The following is a 17,368-nucleotide window of genomic DNA, read 5'->3' on the forward strand; positions in this document are numbered from 1 at the left end:
ATGCAAACTAATATTGAATATAAACTGTTTTTGAAAAATAAAATTTTAAAAAGTACTATGTAGACATGCAAGGTGGTATTCATTTAATCTATCATTTATTCAACAAATGCTTGTCCAGTGAGCAATGTGTGTTAAGAACTGTCCTAGAATAACAAAGTGGTAATAAATAAGGATGAGTCACATCAACATTGGGAAGGGTCCTGATATTGGACTGTTGGGCAATTGTCAAGTTGGGGTCATAGGGTAAGATGATAGCCCGGTGGGTGGAGGTGGGGTTTTTCCCTGATGAAAGGAATTCATGTTCACACGGTCACTCATTTTGGGAAGTGGTTAATTCTGGGCAGGAAATGAGTTGGCACTTTGGGTTGGGGGTGGTCACGCTTCTTTCTCTCTCTGGGGCCACGGAGCATCGGACCAGGATTCTAAGTTACAGAAAGGCCTCGGTCATTCTGGTTGTGGGGACTGAGAGGCTTCCTGGCTATGTGGAGTTCAGCCTAGAATGATTAGGATCATTACGTTTGTGATTTTCAACTAAGTTGTGACAGTGACCAAGATGGGGAAGCAGCCAGCATTTCGGGAATGGCCAGCATGAAGGCTCAGGGTTGTAGAGTTGTGGTCTCGGGTAGCAGTGTTCCTTCCAGAGTCCAAAGGAGTTGTGAATGATGGTAGACCATGCCCAAATCATTTGGAAGAAAGAATCACTTCATGTTTTAGACAGTGGTGGAGAAGTGTACTATGTGTAAACATCGTTCTTACCGTGAAGTGCATAGTCTGGCAATGGAGATAAACACACAACCATACAATTCTAGTGCAGGGTGATGAGTGTTTAGAGGTGAGGACACCAGGCCTGGGTTGGATGCCTAACAGCCTGGGAATGGTTCTTGAAAAACAATAAAATCTCTGAGTTGAGATTTTATGAGTGAGGTCAGTGAACCAAGCTGACATGGGAGGGCAAGGTCCTTGTAGACAAAGGAAACAGCCATGGGCGATCAGGTGGCTTCACAGCAGAGCAGTGCAGGGTCCTTAGGGAGGTGGCTGTGGAGTCAGACTTGAAGCATTTACAGCAGTGATTCCCAAAGTGGGCGCTACCGCCCCCCGGTGGGCGCTGCAGCGATCCAGGGGGGCGGTGATGGCCACAGGTGCATTTGGGGGCGATGAGTAACTGCTATTAAAATTTAAAAAAAATTAATTTCCAGGGGCTGAGTAATATTTTTTCTGGAAAGGAGGCAGTAGGCCAAATAAGTTTGGGAACCACTGATTTACATCCTGGCTCCAAGCTGCTTAAAGTTGGACATGCTTATGCATCTCTTCAGGGCTGGGTTTTCTCATCTGTAACATGGGCATGGCAATCTTTCGCATGAGGGGTTGTGGGAACAGGGCACTATTTGAAGGCTTCATTATGATGCCTGAAACCGGCAAGCAAGCATTCAGTAAATGTTAGCAGTTTTTATAGATTTATATACTATAAAGCGATTTAAATAAACACACCATGGTTGATGGAGGAACATGTAAAGGTCAGGTGCAATGCAGGGCTGTCTGAGTATATGCATGTTGCTCTGACAAGGAAGTCAGCCTCCTTATGCATTTTCTTGTGCTGTCCTCATCTCAATGTGTCAATCCCATGACAGGTTGTGGCCTTTCTTCCTTTGACTCCTCCTGCACCTGATGCTGAGTGCATCAGACCAGCTGTTGAAACTCCTCATGAGAGCGGCAGGCAACTCAGAGGTCACGACAGTTATGTCATCCGTACTGCCAGCACAGGGAGTAAGATGATGACATTCCTCAGCTAGTTTTCACTCAGAGCCTTCTGGTGAGGGAGGTGGAGGGGACTTCAGCCCAGCGTGTTCTTAACTAGTTGTGCTGCTATTCTTACCTGTCTTGCTGTGAGTGAAATCTACAGATTTCCTGAGTGTTGACTTAGTGCTGGACACTGATCTGGGTGCTGGAGTTCAGATTCTCCCCTCCTAGGTGCTCCATTCTAAGTGGAAAAAAGACATGAAAACACCAAGGAGACAGGGAAGGGACCCCCATCTCTCTATATCAGTTGATTTAACCAGGCCAGTTTTCCCTAAAGAATGAAAGCGTCCCCTGGGCGTTGGCTTCATGTACACCTTTGTTGGTCCAGTGGCTGGTTTTTTTCCCGGATGCAGGTGGGAGTTGGATTCAGTGAGTTTGAAGAAGCTTCATTCCTCTCAAACCTGCACCTTCCCCCAGAGCCAGACTATCCGCTGACGATACTGAGTATCATAAAACACCACACACGTACTCGCTTTTCAAGCTTCTTGAGTGTTTGTTTTCCCCACAGCTTTGGGATGGATTATGCTTCTCATTTTGCAGCGGTGGAAATGTAAGTTTAGAGGGTGTTTGTGGCTCAGCAAGATCCCAGTGTGAGCAATTGCCTGAGCTAGGATTCAAACTCAAGTTTCCAGACAGTCTTCCCAATTGCCGCCCCCAGACTTGTCTCCTCTCTTTCCTTGGCCATAGGGAAAGTACATAGCCCACTCCTGACTGTACCCTAAGCTTCCAACATATTGGCCAGAACCTTGTTCCAGAACTTGCCTAAGATTCCGGAGGGAGCTGGACCAAGAGCATATTACAAATGAATACTGTCATGGTGTCTTGAGGATGTTCTCAGGGGTGTCTGGACTCTCACATTTGCATAAGCAGCTGAAGAGGAGGGGGAACCCATCTCCCAAGTCAGCTTGGGAAGCATAATGGATTCAGGGAAAGTCATTGAAACTGGCGTTCCTAAAAACCCATGGCTTAAGGAATTGCCCAGAGCGCCGAGGAAACAGAATGTAGGTGTCAGTGAGTCTCTTGCAGATCTTATGAAAATAGAAGTTCTGTTTTAATAGGTCTGGGTGGTGGGTGAGATTCTGGGCTACTGGTCCAGGACACAATTTGGACAGCAAGGATTTAAACCACTGACTCTCAAAAGTAGCCTAAAGTCTGGGAGTAAACCCGATGCCTGGCTTCTAACCCCAGAGATTCTAACTTAATTGGCCTGAGATAAAATTTAATTTTAATTCTCTATGGTGAGTATTTCCACCTACAAAATGAATAGAATGGCATCTAGCTATCTCATAGTGGTAGGAATATAGATGAGTTATATGGAGGCTATACTGTACCTGGCTCATAAGAGGTTCAGTAAACTAAACCAAAGTTTGCGTTTTTTCTTTCAAAATCCCAGGTGGCAGCAGTGGGCTTTGTCTCCTGAAAATGCCCCCTTTCTTTAATTGGCATTCTTACTCTCCTGAGTGCTCAACAGCCCTTTTGAAGGAAAAAGACGGCTCTCCATTCACATTTTCATATTGTTGTAAAGAGTTTTTATTCCTTTTTCACGGGTGGGGTGCTTATTTGCTATTTTTCCCTAAAATGAAGCCCCTGTTGAAAGAGATTTTCTTTGATTATTCATTTAAGAAATAGTCATTGAAGGGTGATCTGTTTTGCCCCAGGAGATTGCTGGGTTATGAGGACTCAGTGCTGAATAAGATAGAGTTCCTGCCTTTGAGGAGTTTGGATGTTGGAGGGACACTACAGCGAGAACCAGGGCTGGACAGCCCTGTTACGCACATAAGGATGGAACACGTATGGAGGAAGGCAGAAAGGAATTTGGAGAGGCCAGAAGAGGCAAGAAGACCTCTCTGAGATCAGAGCAATGATAAGAGTTTACCAGGCAAAAAAGGAAAACAAGGACAAAGAGTATCTGCCAACATCTGGTGGCAAGACTGAGAACAGAAGGCTTGAGGAATTGGGAGAAGTTCCATGTGATCTGAGCAGAGAGCACCAGGAAGGGAGAGGGAGCATGAAGCTAGCGAGAAAGGCGGGGTCTAGATGGAGAGGGAGCTGGTTCAGATACCTTAGATTTCAAGAAGGTTGCATTTGTAGTGATTGGAGCAAGGAATGTTGGAAGTTGGATGTTCACACACCAGAACTTGAATCCCAGCTCTGCCACCCACTGACTGTGTGATGTTGGCCATGCTACTCAGTGTCTCTGAGTGTTAATGTCATTGCTGAGGGGGGATAATAATGTCTACCTCATAGTAGGTTGTTTTGAGAATTAAATGAGTGAGTACATGAAAAGCTGGGCAAACGATTATTACTATCGAGCCCAAGGACAATGGAGAGTTGTTATTGCTGTTAGGAGCTGGGATTTGTGAGGAAAAAGACAAGAGGCAAAGATGTGAGTTAGGAGGTAATGAGAGTAGTGCAAGCGAGATGATTGTGGCTGGGACTAGACAATTGGGTGAGTGGACAGATGCGGATTGGATGGGAAATAGGAAAGAAGGGTCATGTGGAACTCACTTTGAGTGACTTTGAGATTGAGAATGCAGAGATAGTAAGAAGTTCGGGGTGTCGTGAGGTCAATGTTGTGCATGCTGAGATTGTATCTATCAGGTACCGGTTGTGGAATATAGGAAGCTTAGTGGGAAGGCATTTATTAGAGGGTATTACAGGCTTACAGAATTTTCTGGAGGGCTGAGAAAACAGTCCAGCTTGAGCTTGCAGGAGCAACCTCTACCCCCCTCTCCTAGGAACTGCGCTGCTGGGGTAGCTGCTATCTAATGGATAATCTTGCAATCAGGAAGCTGCCCCCTTCGGGAGCCACCACACTGCTGTTTTGAACAGGAAACCATGACAATCAGGAAGCTGCTACTGCTGCCAGTTCTAGAACCACTGGGAATCTGTAACAGACCATATCAGCAGAATGGATGCTCCTCCCTCTCCACCCAGATGCGCCCCACCTGCTAAGCCAGTATCTGAATGCGGGGACCTCGGCAAAAGCAGCTGCAGAGAAGCCAAGCGCCTCCAGAGCTGGGCTTGCGGTGCAGGGGACGAGCATAGCACAATCCGGTCCACCTCAAATGAAGCTATTCTAGAGCAGCGGTCGCCAACCTTTTGGATCTCATGGACCACCAATGGTCCGTGGACCACCATTGGCAACCACTGTCCCAGAAATTAGTTTTCCAACTACTAGAGCAGAGAAGGTCACACTAGAACCGGTGTTTTGTAAATTGTGAGTTGTGACTCACGAAAGCATCGTCAGATCAATTCAGGAGGTCACAAGACTTTTTTTCTTAGTTATGAGTAGTAAAGGCAACTATTACTTAATGTAATGAAACTTCTGTCTGAGGTGTGTGTGTGTGTATCCTTATTTGCAAAGTGGAACATTCTTCCCTCTGGATCATGATAAAAAACCAAACCCTCAAAAGTCACTGCACTGGACTTGCGGGGTCTCAGAGAGAACTAATGGGCAGACCCCAGAGTCTACTGAATATGTAGGGTTGGGTTTTAAGAGAAAATCAAAGCTGGGTATCTAGAGTATATCGTCACTGGCAAGAAGCCCTGTGAGTTAAGCGACCCAGGGAGATGGTGTGCAGTGTTAAGGGAAGGAGGTCTGGAACAGACCCCAGGGAGCGCAAGCATTTCATCTCGGGGCAGGAATTTTCTCCAGGGGTGTGCTGGTCCTGCTTGCACTGTGGCAGTTTTCACATGTTCTCCGGAAAGAGAGCTGGATCCGGGGAAGCCTCAGAGCGCTGGAAAGGTGTGTTCAAAACACACGTGAACTAGGGCTGATTTGGCTGCTGCCTGGCACAGCCGTGGTACACACCACACTGGATCATAAACCAGCACCTGGCATGGGTCCAGGCACCATACTGGCACCGTGACATGTATGGAATGGATGCGCAGAGCAGAGAAGTTCTCAGGAAAGCTGGAAAGAGTTCCTCAGATTCCAACATTCAGGAGCTGGTCCAGAGGGGGCTAATCTCACCAGCCAAGGTTGACTCAGTAGCTCTGGGCTACTGCAGCAGCCTCCTGGTCTGTGATCCAAGGTTTCCTGCTTTCACTTACCCACAGTCCACCGTGGTCTGAAATACTAAATGGGAAGTTCCAGAAATGAGCAATTCATAAATGTTAAAGAGCAGGCTGTTCTGAGGAGTATGATGAAATCTCACACTGTCCAGCTCCATCCCAACCGGGACATGACTCATCCCTTTGTCCCCCGCAGCCACACTCTACATGCTCCCTGCCGTTAGTCACTCGGTAGCTGTCTTGGTGATCAGATCGACTGTTGCAGTATCACAGTGCTTGTGCTCAAGTCACCCTTATTTCACTTCACAGTGGCCCCTAAGCACAAGAACAGTGATGCTGGCAATTGAGATATTCCAAAGAGAAGCCAGAAAGTGCTTTTTTTTTTTTTTTTTTTTTAAAGAAAAAGAATGAAAAGTTAAGTATGTATACGAAAAAACAAAACAAAACACAGTACCTATAGGGTTTGGTATGCCATGGTTTCAGGCATTTACTGGGGGTCTTGAAACGTATTTCTTGTGGATAAAGGAGGAACCACTCTATCATTTTTAAAGAGTATTTTGTTGCATAGAAAATTGGCAATAAGGGGTGGGAGCTGTTCAGGATGGTGGACTTTATTGCTGCTAACTCAGGAGACAAACTGAATGTGCATCCATAGAAAAATGGGCAAACTGTGTATAGTTAAACAAGGAAATACCAGTAGGTGGCAATTAAATGAATGAGCTCGATCTACATGTATCAATCTGCATGAATCTCAAAAACCTAAGGTTATGTGAAAAAAAACTCAAGCACAAAATGTTATATAAAGTATGATATTGTTTATTGAAATGTTAAAATCCTCACAAAACTCTCTTATATAGTCTAATGGGAGAACAAGTATAAATTTGTGTAAGCGGAGGAGACACACAAACTTCCAGGCAAGGGCTGTTCTCTGGGGAGCATGTAGGAACGTGGATGGAGGGTTGAGATTTTAGCTCTATATGGATTATTTTCTTTTTAAACAGAAGCAGAGACATATAGTAACATATTAATAGTTATTAAATTAGCTGGTGAGGCATGGGAAAAATACTATTTTCTGTTCTTTCTATAATTAAAAAATATTTACAAATGAATATACATTTTATAATGCCCAGAGCAAGAATCAGGCTTCTTCCCCTGACCTCTGATTAAGCAGATGACCTTTAAAGCAATTAGGGAGAAGTACGCACACACACACACACACTACATGTATATATAATACATATAAATGTATAACACACACATGTGCACACATGTATACACATGTGTGTACACACATATGCATATACACATATACACATATGTATAACTTCAATTTTAAACTTTTTTTTATTGGCCTACATATTTCTTCAGTTTCTGAGAAAGAACTTTATATCATGGGACTCTAACCTTTTTCTGGATTTGGCCACTTATTGAATCTGGAGACCATCTATGTCTCACATTAGCATGATCATCCATCAGTGACTGGAGTGGCAGAGGCAGAACAGGGGACAGCCCTGAACACTGGCTGCTCCAATGCAGGGCTCCAAAGCTGTGACCTGAGGAATTACAGAAAGGCTGCCCAGCTGGGTGTGGCTCAGTGTTTGAGCATAGATCCAGGAACCAGGAGGTCACCGGTTCAATTCCCAGTCAGGGCATATGCCAGGGTTGCGGCTCCATCCCCAGTAGGGGGCATGCAGGAGGCAGCTGATCAATGATTCTCTCTCATCATTGATGTTTCTATCTCTTCCTCCCTCTCCCTTCCTCTCTGAGATATATATAATTTTTTTTTTAAAAAGAAAGGCTGTGGAGGGGACCAATAAAGCCCAATGGAAAATAGTGGAGACAGGAGGCTGGACTCCATTCCTGGCTCTGCTACTAATCATGTGTAAGGACTTGACAAGCCCCTGCCTTTCACTGGACTTCCTTTCAAACGTTGGCTCTGCTGATCTCTCAGGATCTTTCCAGAGATGATACAAATGACTACTGTATCTTCTTGACTGAAAGGCTCTGGCCTTGTGTCAGAATAATCAGTGGTATGAGTTTTCCCAAGGGCAGGAATACAGTTAGTCTTCATTGATTTGTTACTTTTTTATCAACTCATCCTCCTCTACAAGTTTTACAAGTATAGTGTGTGTGTGTGTGTGTGTGTGTGTGTGTGTGTGTATGTGTGTGTATGTATGTATGTCTGTATTGGGGAGTGGAGGAAAGAGCAGTTGAGTTTTTACCAAAGAGATATATGTTTCAGGTAGCCTGAATTCCCAGTTACAAAAATCATTTATTTTATTTGCATAGATTGTGTCATTTGATCATAATATTCCCAGGGGGCTGGTTAACCCTCAGAGAGTAACAGAATTTAGTTTTGAACTTCTTAGGTTGTCCATCCCCTACATATCAGGTGAACTACTAAAGATTATTCTCTTATTATTTTGTCTTGTTACAAGATTCTTTGTAAGCTGTGCTCCCTATGTCTTCAGCTGTTGGCTTTCAGAGTATTGCTTGATAGAGACTAATATTGAGAATCACTCACAATGTCAAAGTCAGGCACCTGTGCTCAGAGTATGGTTGTTGAAAAGTGCAAATGAAACCTTTCTCAAGTTGGAATATGAAACAGTAAAAAATTGCTTCGTTGACATTTGCTTAGGTTGCAGATACCTTTCCAGGAATGCATGAATGACTTGGTTTAAAGCAAGATTCATTTGTCTTACAGAGTTAGGGTAGAACTCAAATGCCCACAGGCCACCGTATTCTCTAGCTTTTGGCCCTCAAAACCTGTCTGTGTTATTATCACGTATCTCTTGTCTTGCTGAGTGCAACACCTCTTCCAGTGCACCCTGCTCCCCAAGAATCTACTCACAGAAGCATTTAAGAGAAATGTAGACTTTTACTGAGTATTTCACTGACCTAGGAGGAGGCAACAGAGCATGCTGTTCAGCAAAGGACTTAAAATTTCCCTTTAGTCTTTTCTGTTCTCCCAAGTCCTTCTCATCCATACCACCCCTGCTGAGTTTTTTCCCTTCTTTTAGATCTTTTCTAAATTTTGACAAACTTTCCTGAATTTTGACACCTTTCTTTTCTCTCTTCCTTCTTGAGAAACATGCAAATTTTGTTTCATTCTTTCGTGTAGCAGTTAAGAGCCCCTTTTCTTTCTGAGGAATAATCTCAGCAGTGGAACTTTCAAACAATAAGATGCTGCTTCAGATATGATGGACAGATGTAAGGGTTGATGGAGCTAGAGAATCTCCTGGTTATCCAAATCAGGAGACGAGGTTGTCATTGTGCAGAGAAGTTCTTTACGCCATTTCCAAGGTTGTCATTGTCTGTCAACAACTTTGTGGGGCCTTAAAAGCTCCCACAGAAATGATTTTCTGAGAGGTGTTTGAAGCAGGGAGCAGGATGAGATCATGTGGGAGATGGCAGCACCTATGCCCTGACCAAATGATTGCATCTCCTGCCCATTGCATGATGATTTGAGAGTGTGCTGAAGGCATAGCACTTTTCTGACAGGAAACAGAAACTCTCTGTTGTTGAGTTCTTGTCCATCTTAACTGGAATGGAGTCAAGCCTGGTCAGATGGTTTCCCAAATATCCACAAGGTCTCTTCAGTTTTGGGTGGTCAGTTTGGCAGTCCTTTCTTATGCATTTTAGGTCCTACAATTCACACCATTTGGCAGGTGCCCTGCACTTTGTCTCCAAATTCTGACTCTGCTGAGGTGGTGTGCAGCCAGTACCATTGGTTTCACCCTGGTGGGGGGCCTTCCCTTTGGTTGGGGGCTTCCAGAACGCTGTCTGGAATCTTAGTTCCCAGGTCGGTGATGAGAGAGGCTGGTCTTCTGAGATGGAGGAGACTTTGGAGAGATTCGAACCCAGCCCCTTCATTTTTCAGACGTGGATCCTGAGTTCCAAGGAAGGGAAAGGAATTGGTCCAGGTCATACAGTGAGTTTGTGGTTGGGACCTACATCCATCCCTTCTCATTCCCTTTGGGAGCTCTGTCCACCACACGGCATTGCTTCCTTGCCTTCTCTCTGAAAGACACTTCACTCAAAACTCTCTTTTTAACCATGGAGCTGTATCTTTCCAAGAGACAGAAGGAGAAGCATACTATGTAATACCCTTTGTGGTTTCAGTCTTGGTCTAGTTTCCTTTTTGCCCAAGTGTTTGGATGGATGAGGTGCTGTATGGTAGAGGCCAGGAGAAAGGGTTCAGTCTGAACTACTGTATAAGAAGATGGATAGTACATTCTCAAGAGGAAAGGTGTTTGTATCCACATACTGGAACTTATCCACCTTGACTGAGATGGTGGTATTGACCTGGAGGTGCTCCAGCAGGAACTGAGAGAGGTTCTGGTATATGTTTTTGGTTTGTACTCCAGACTCACACACTGTCACCAAAGTCTGCCTTTTGACATCTTGGTTGATGAGAAGTTCCAATTTTAGGTCGACAGAATGTTCTGGGCATTCCACCAGAAACTGCAGTTGGCAAATAATGAAGTACCAACCTGGGAACTGGATCACCAGGTTGCCATCCTGATATCTGAGTCCATGGACAATGCCATCTTGGTTCCAAGACAACTTGGTTTTGTTTATGTGCTTTGACACTGGAAAGAGAAGGAAAAACAAAATCACAATTATTGGGCAGAATGCAGGTGCAGACCGGAAAATTTGAAGCCTTTATTCAAAGTTCCCCCTTCAAGACTCCTTCCTGTCTTCTATATTATCTGCTGTCCCAACTATCCAGAATATCTCCTGTGTTACTCTTTCTAGGTGTTGCTTAATATTTAAGGCACAGCTACAAAACTGCCCCTCTTCCCTTTTTCCAATGCCAAAGTTGAGGGTCTGAACCTCCTATAGAATTGTTTTCCACTTATTACATTACTAGAGGCCCAATGCACAAAATTCGTGCAAGAGGCTCAGCCCTCACAGCCTGGCTACTTCAGCCAGCCCTCGCAGCCCCTTGCAGCCTTGACCAGCCCTTGCAGCCCCAGCTTCATCCAAAAGGTCATCCAGACAGTTGTCCGGATGGTTGTTCTGCTGTTCAGTCTAATTAGCATATTAGCTCTTTATTATATAGGATTCTGTTATCATAATTACTAGAGGCACGGTGCATGAAAATTCATGCACTGAAGGAGGGGTCCTTCAGCCAGCCTGCCCCCTTCCACAGTCCGGGAGCCCTCAGGGGCGGGAGGCGACCCGGTGATCAGGGGAAGATGACACCCCATCATACCTCTGCTGCTGCCACTGCTGACAGTGCAAGCCTTAGCCAGCCCTGGTTACCTAAGCCACAGGTGGCCCTGGGCACTGGGCAGCTGCCATCTGAGGCTTGCCTGTGCCTCAGGCTGGCCCTGGGCGGCTGGGGGGCTGAGGGGACTGGGGGACTCGGGAGGCAAGTGCGCAGAGCGGCTGGGCCTGCCTGGGAGCGGGCCCAGCCTTGCCACACCCACCTTGGGGTGGGCCTGTGCTTGCCACACACCTGTCGCCCCAGTGGGGCTGAGGGGACTGGGCCCTGCCATCCTGTGGCTGTGGGTGCCGCCATCTTTGAGGGCGGAGCAGTCTATTAGCATATTTTCTCTTTATTGGCTGTGGGCGTGCCATCTTTGCAACAGTATGAGGTTCAGTTAACATATTCCCTCTTTATTAGATAGGATTATCTTTGCCTTTTCAGACTATAACCTCCTGGGCTGTATTCCCCACAAGTTCTGTACTATCATATTCATTTAAAAAAATATATTTTTATTGATTTCAGAGAGGAAGGGAGAGGGAGAGAGAGAAACATCAATGATGAGAGAGAATCATTGATTGGCTGCCCCCACTGGGGACCAAGCCTGCAACCCAGGCATGCACCCTTGACCAGAATCAAACCTGGGACCCTTTAGTCCATAGGCTGACGCTCTATCCACTGAGCCAAACCAGCCAGGGCTCATGTTCATTTTTTCAATCAATCAATAAATGTTTGATCAATGGGAGGACTACTATTTGGTGGGCATTGCACAAAATATCAGAGATAGGACATTTATTTGTGCTCAGTTAGTAACCAGTTTAGGCATTAAGATGTCCAGGAGAATCTTAGTCTATTCGCTTTCATATTAAGATGTATCCTTTAGCCATTCATTGTCTAAATTTTTGAATGTCTTCCTCTCTTTGAAAGGGCAGCCAAACATGACTGTGTAGACCCTTTACATGTAGACACTTTAAGGGGCTCTTCCCAGCTGGGTTTGTAGAAAAGCAGAGCATTAGCAGATCCTCTAAGCCAGTGGTTCTCAACCTGTGGGTCGCCAACCTGTGGGTCGCCAACCTGTGGGTCGCGATCCCTTTGGGGGTCGAATGACCCTTTCACAGGGGTCGCCTAAGACCATCAGAAGATGCATATATAATTACATATTGTTTTTGTGATTAATCACTATGCTTTAATTATGTTCAATTTGTAACAATGAAAATACATCCTGCATATCAGATATTTACATTAGAATTCATAACAGTAGCAAAATTACAGTTATGAAGTAGCAACGAAAATAATTTTATGGTTGGGAGTCACCACAACATGAGGAACTGTATTAAAGGGTTGCGGCATTAGGAAGGTTGAGAACCGCTGCTCTAAGCCAACATGTTCATGTCAGAAGCCAAGGCTCTCTGAGCCCTAACAAGTGAACATCAGCCCTGATTGGTCAGGGTGCCTTTCAGAGCTGGGAAGCTGGTGTGTTCGTTTTAATTGCCTCTATGTCTTCCCTTTAAACCTCATTGCAATTCAATTGAAAAGTGCAAACTAATTTAACTGCAAAATTGAATTTCTAAAATGAGCAGAAGGGCTATTCAGAGAATCCTGGATATCTTCTCCAGATCTCATTTTTCCCAGTGTAAATAGCTCTCATTATTTCATTTAGAAGGGGCCTCTTACCTTGCTGCAATATGCAAATAGGCCCTGTGCAGACAAGTTCATTAAGCTGTCAATCTGGGGACAGGGCAGTTTTGTGGTTCCCTTGGGAATAACTTGATAGAGGCAGAGCTTAACCGTTTGAGTCCCAAGCAGCGCGATTGCGCTGCTGAGATTTTATGTTGAGAAAACATACGATTTGTTTGAGTCCCAGGGGGTATTGAAAAAACACTGTCGAAGAATCCCAAACAGCGCAACCGCGCTTTCTCTAAATGAGTACGAAAAGACCCAAACAGCGTGATAACGCTTGTTTTATTTTATGTCGAGAAATACGACTCAAACGGTTAAGAGCCTGCTTATCTTGTATGAGGAAAAACACTATGCATGTGGCCTGCAACTTGTAGGTGGCAGAATAGAAGTGGTGGAGTTGGGGCCCAGATGCCTTCAGGCGCCAGGTAGGCAAAGGGAAGGAGGGAATGGGGCTGAGGAAAGATGAGTCTTGTAGTTTTAGAGTAACTCTCTTCTCTTTCCCCCTAAGGAATTTTAATTCAAATGATTAAAAAAACAAAAGCTTACAGGCTAAGCAGAATACATCTGCAGGTCACATTTGGCCTTGGGCCTCTACTTATGGCCTCTGGCTTAGAAGTTTCTGGAAGACCACAGGAAGTGGCTCTCGGTGGTTGGGGTTCAGGGGCTTGGTTACTGACCTTGGAGGTAGGCCCATGACTTCTTGAACGGAGCCCTCTGCAGGATACATAAGATGTCCTCTGAGCAGTTTCCTAAAAACAAGAGCACACGTTGACTGTCTTCCTCTGCTCTGGGACCTGGAGACACCAGACCTTTTTCCGTGACCCTTTGATGGAGACGGTTACCATTCAGTTTCCATCTGGGGGCAAAGGAGATCTATCTGTGTGTTTCTCGTTTTGCCATCAGGTACCTTAGATTTCAAAAAGTTGATTGCTTCCACTTGGGCTTTTACAAAAGACTGTGGAAGTTGGGGGAACGAAAACATATATGACCTGGGTTTCTATGTGTACCAGATGCCATTCCTGTCCGATTACTTATCTCACCTCACTTCATCTTTGGGGTAATTCCGTAAGAGAGGTATCATTAAGTCCCTTGGACAGAGAGAAAAAGCCTGGGGACCAGACAGATGAAGTACCTTGTCCCAGGTCACTCAGCCAGTGGGGGCAGTCAGGACAATATATGATGGAAATTGTTGCTGTCCTTCCCGTAAGAGGGCACCAAACAGTGGGCGGGGTGTCTGTACGTATTTCAGCTCATGTGATTCTCAGAATAACTCTGCAAGGTTAATTCTGACGCTTAGACACATGGTCAGTGGTACAAGGTCAAGCAGGTTGATGGAAATGCTGAGATTCACCTCCAAGTCTACACAGTTCCAGAAGCTAGGCTTCCTCCTTGAGGCTGTTTTGCTAGACAGTGGGAATAAACACACCCTTGTGCTTAATTTTAAGAGGATATAGGATCAAGATAAACACATCCTTGTGCTCAATTTTAAGAGGATATAGGATCAAAGTGTTCTAAGCAGGGAGCTTGCTATCATGAGCTCCCTTGGCAGGTGGAAAAAGACAATGTTTAGGTCATTATGGTATTTAAGATATAAAAATATTTTAAATATATACATTGGTGATGGTGGCTTAGCTTCTTATTATAGTAACTCTTTTGTATGCAAAGAACCAAGTTACACATTTCCTGCAGTGCCTCATGAATTCAACTCACTCTGGACAAATTCCCTTTCGTCTTTGCGCCTGGTTTCCCCAGCTGTAAAACTGGTAGGTCTATAACCAGACACTGACATCTTTTGGATGATATCACAAATGACTATTCATTCCAGCCATCAGACACCAGGCAGCCAGGAGCCAGTTCAATTGAAGCCACCTCAGTCATGAATTTGCTTACTGGTCTCTGAGCAGTACTCAGACGCACAGTCTTCCTCACCGCCCTCTCCTCCGAGGCCCAAGAAAAATCTCTCTTGGTTCTTCACAGCACTGGACTTGGAAAGGTTGAATGTTAAGTGGAGAGTTCCCTCTGCTGTCTGAACAAGTTTGCTGCTAGAGGCCCCTTCAGCAGGAGCAGAGGGTGGGTTCATCCTTGTCTGTCCTCAACCCTTAAAGAGGCTCTGCAGGATCAGGGCCATGCTCCTCCACATGGCATCCATGCTCCCTGGGTTCTCGTCCCTCATCTTCTGTCCTAATTAATAATAATAGTAGCAATAGTAGTGCTAGTAATAATAATAGCTCATATTTGTCTGACCCTTCCCTCTGCCTGCCTATCTTCCTCCATTGGACTGTAAAGAGACCACTGTTCATACATTCCCCACTGCCCAGCCCAGAAGATGCTCCACAAATGTTTGTTGAATTGAATCATCCAGTTCTTCTCTCTTCCTTCTCTCTGTGAAAGTCAGCTAAGTGCTCAAGGCATGAGCGAGGTGAATGGGATGCTTGGCTTGCTTTTCCCCTCGGGGTTGAGATAACACCTGGGTTCATTCTCCCATTAGTCCTGCAGGTTCTGTTAGATTACATGAGAGGATAAGACTTGTGTCGTGGACTGAGGCCAACATATCCCAGCAAGGACAGGCTCTGCTCATAGGCCAGAGGTCCCCCCCAGCATGCCATCTCAGGTGAGCTTCTGTAGGCAGATGACTACAGAAGTACAAGCCTGGGCTTGCCTCTCACACATGCAACTGCTTTTGTTCTTTCCCCTTTGCTCTTTGCATGTTTGGTGGGTTGACCTCAGTTGTAATTCTGAGAAACCCAAGGATGGAAAAACACACATCTTATTTTGAAACATTTGCATTTCCTGAAGTCAGATGGCATGGTGTATTTTAATTTTTCTTGAACCTTTTAGATGGTTTCAAGAGAAAAGAAAAACATGGGCAGCCCCCCATGACATGGCTAAGGAAAAGGGACCCAGGATGCTGGAGGAGTTTTAAATGGAATGGGTGGGGTGGCTGAACCTGGAGAGGAGCCCAGAGGGGCCTTTGCCACCTGACAAGGAGGCTGTTAGCAGGAAGACGGTGCAGACTGCTCTGTGGAGCCCACACACTGAGGCTCCAAGTGCACTCAGCTAATGGCCAACGCTGCTCTTATCCCCAGTTCTCAGGCGAGGCGATGGAAGGACCTCATCTGAGGACACACAAACCACACTGGAAGTCGCAGTACTGCCACCTCAAATATCTGACCAGTTGGTGCCAGTCAAAGAGGCACTGGGTGGCTTTTCAGAGTTGTAGGGCTCTTGCCAAGAGCTGGGTGAACTTTATATGTGGCTCATGTCTCCTCATCACCCTGGAACACCATGATCTGACTTTCTTTTTTGGTTATGAAGACGAGGAGTGACTTGTAAGTCATGGTTGAGTTGGGGGCCTGGGAGTTTCCCCTCTGGTCTCTCTTGTCCCTAGCTAGATGAAGAGCAGTGTGGATTTGATGATCTAGAAAGGCACATCTAGCCTGTTCTAGTAGGCTGTGTAGACTCACTGTATACTGCCAGGCCTGTTATGGGGGAATGTTAGTCCCAGCCCCAACTGTCTGCCTTTGTGGGCATGTTGCTTTATCCCAGCTAAGAGACTGTCTTCACATATTCAGATTTCCAGACACATACCGTGGTAGAACAGAACATTTTAGCTCTGGGATAATGAAGGTTATAAAGAGTCTAATTCCTTAGGATTTGCATGGTTCATAGAAATGGAAATTCCCTGAGAAGTCACTGGGGCCAGGCATGGTAGCCACATAATATATGTGCTCCTCAACGTTATCCCCACAGCATGCTTGTCCTAGGTCACCCTGTGAGTTAGTGACAGGGGCAGACCAGAGTCCAGGGCTCCTTACTCCTTATGTGCGGCGTTCCATCCTTCAAACAACTCAAGTACTCTGAATTCTTTTGAGGAGCAAGGCCTTCCAATTGGAAAGATTTGTAAGCTCTTTTCCCAAGCTTTGGACTCCTCTGGAAGGATCATGAAACTTTCTTAGGCTTTTTTTGAAAGCCCTAAGAGTAATATATGGCAATGAAACCCTCCTAGCTAGTCATACAGAAGAGAGGTGTTGCTTAAGGTAGTTGAAAGGATCATGTTCTAGATGTCAGAATAGTGATAATCTAAAGACTGGACCCCACCTTGAGATCTTATAAGGTTAGGCCTGAAAGGGCCATTAGATGCCAAGTTAACCATGATCCTAGTCCTATGAGTGGGGAGACTGAACCCAAAGGGGCTGAAAGTGTGGCCAAGACCCCGCAATAGGTCAGGAGCAGAGCTGGGCTCAGAACACTCCTAGTCTAAGGCTCTGTTCCTATTGTTTGGTCTTCCTATGGAGCAGAGAAGAAGTGGGTTTGCAGCCACCATAAACCCTGGATGGAAAACAGGACAGCTGGAGGTGCTAGGAAAACAAATCTCTGGGCTCCCCATTGTGGGAGAATACCAGAAAGTGACTCCAGGCCCTTGTGCCGAACCCTGCCAAGTCATCGGTCAGGGGCAGTCAGGCTAACAGTAAGATACAACAATGCCCAGGGTGGCAAAACAAGCCACACTAACCACTGCAGCCAGATGGTATGTATCTGAGTGCCAGGCACCGTACAGGTTGATATTGGGATGAGACAGACACAGTGCATCTCAAAACAAGCCCCTGGGTTCTGGTCAAGGCTTTTAGCTGCCACTTCCTCTTACTGACCCTCAGTGACTGC

At 45.5% G+C, this 17,368-nt stretch overlaps 1 protein-coding gene across 1 annotated transcript in view; it reads right to left on the bottom strand.

The window, feature by feature from the left end:
* Positions 1 to 6,629: 6,629 nt before the first annotated feature.
* TNFSF8 (TNF superfamily member 8) overlaps positions 6,630 to 17,368 on the bottom strand; it is a 28,009-nt gene continuing 17,270 nt past the window's right edge. The window contains exons 3-4 of the mRNA XM_070430778.1: positions 13,384 to 13,455; positions 6,630 to 10,406 (exon numbers count right to left, since the gene is read on the bottom strand). Coding sequence (XP_070286879.1) covers positions 10,012 to 10,406; positions 13,384 to 13,455 — 467 coding nt within the window. The 3' untranslated portion in view covers positions 6,630 to 10,011. The remainder of the gene's footprint in view (positions 10,407 to 13,383; positions 13,456 to 17,368) is intronic.

Source organism: Myotis yumanensis, unplaced genomic scaffold (genome assembly GCF_028538775.1).
Source record: "Myotis yumanensis isolate MYYU_CA2020_CCGP unplaced genomic scaffold, mMyoYum1.0.hap1 SCAF_12, whole genome shotgun sequence".
Classification (NCBI taxonomy): Eukaryota; Metazoa; Chordata; class Mammalia; order Chiroptera; family Vespertilionidae; genus Myotis; species Myotis yumanensis.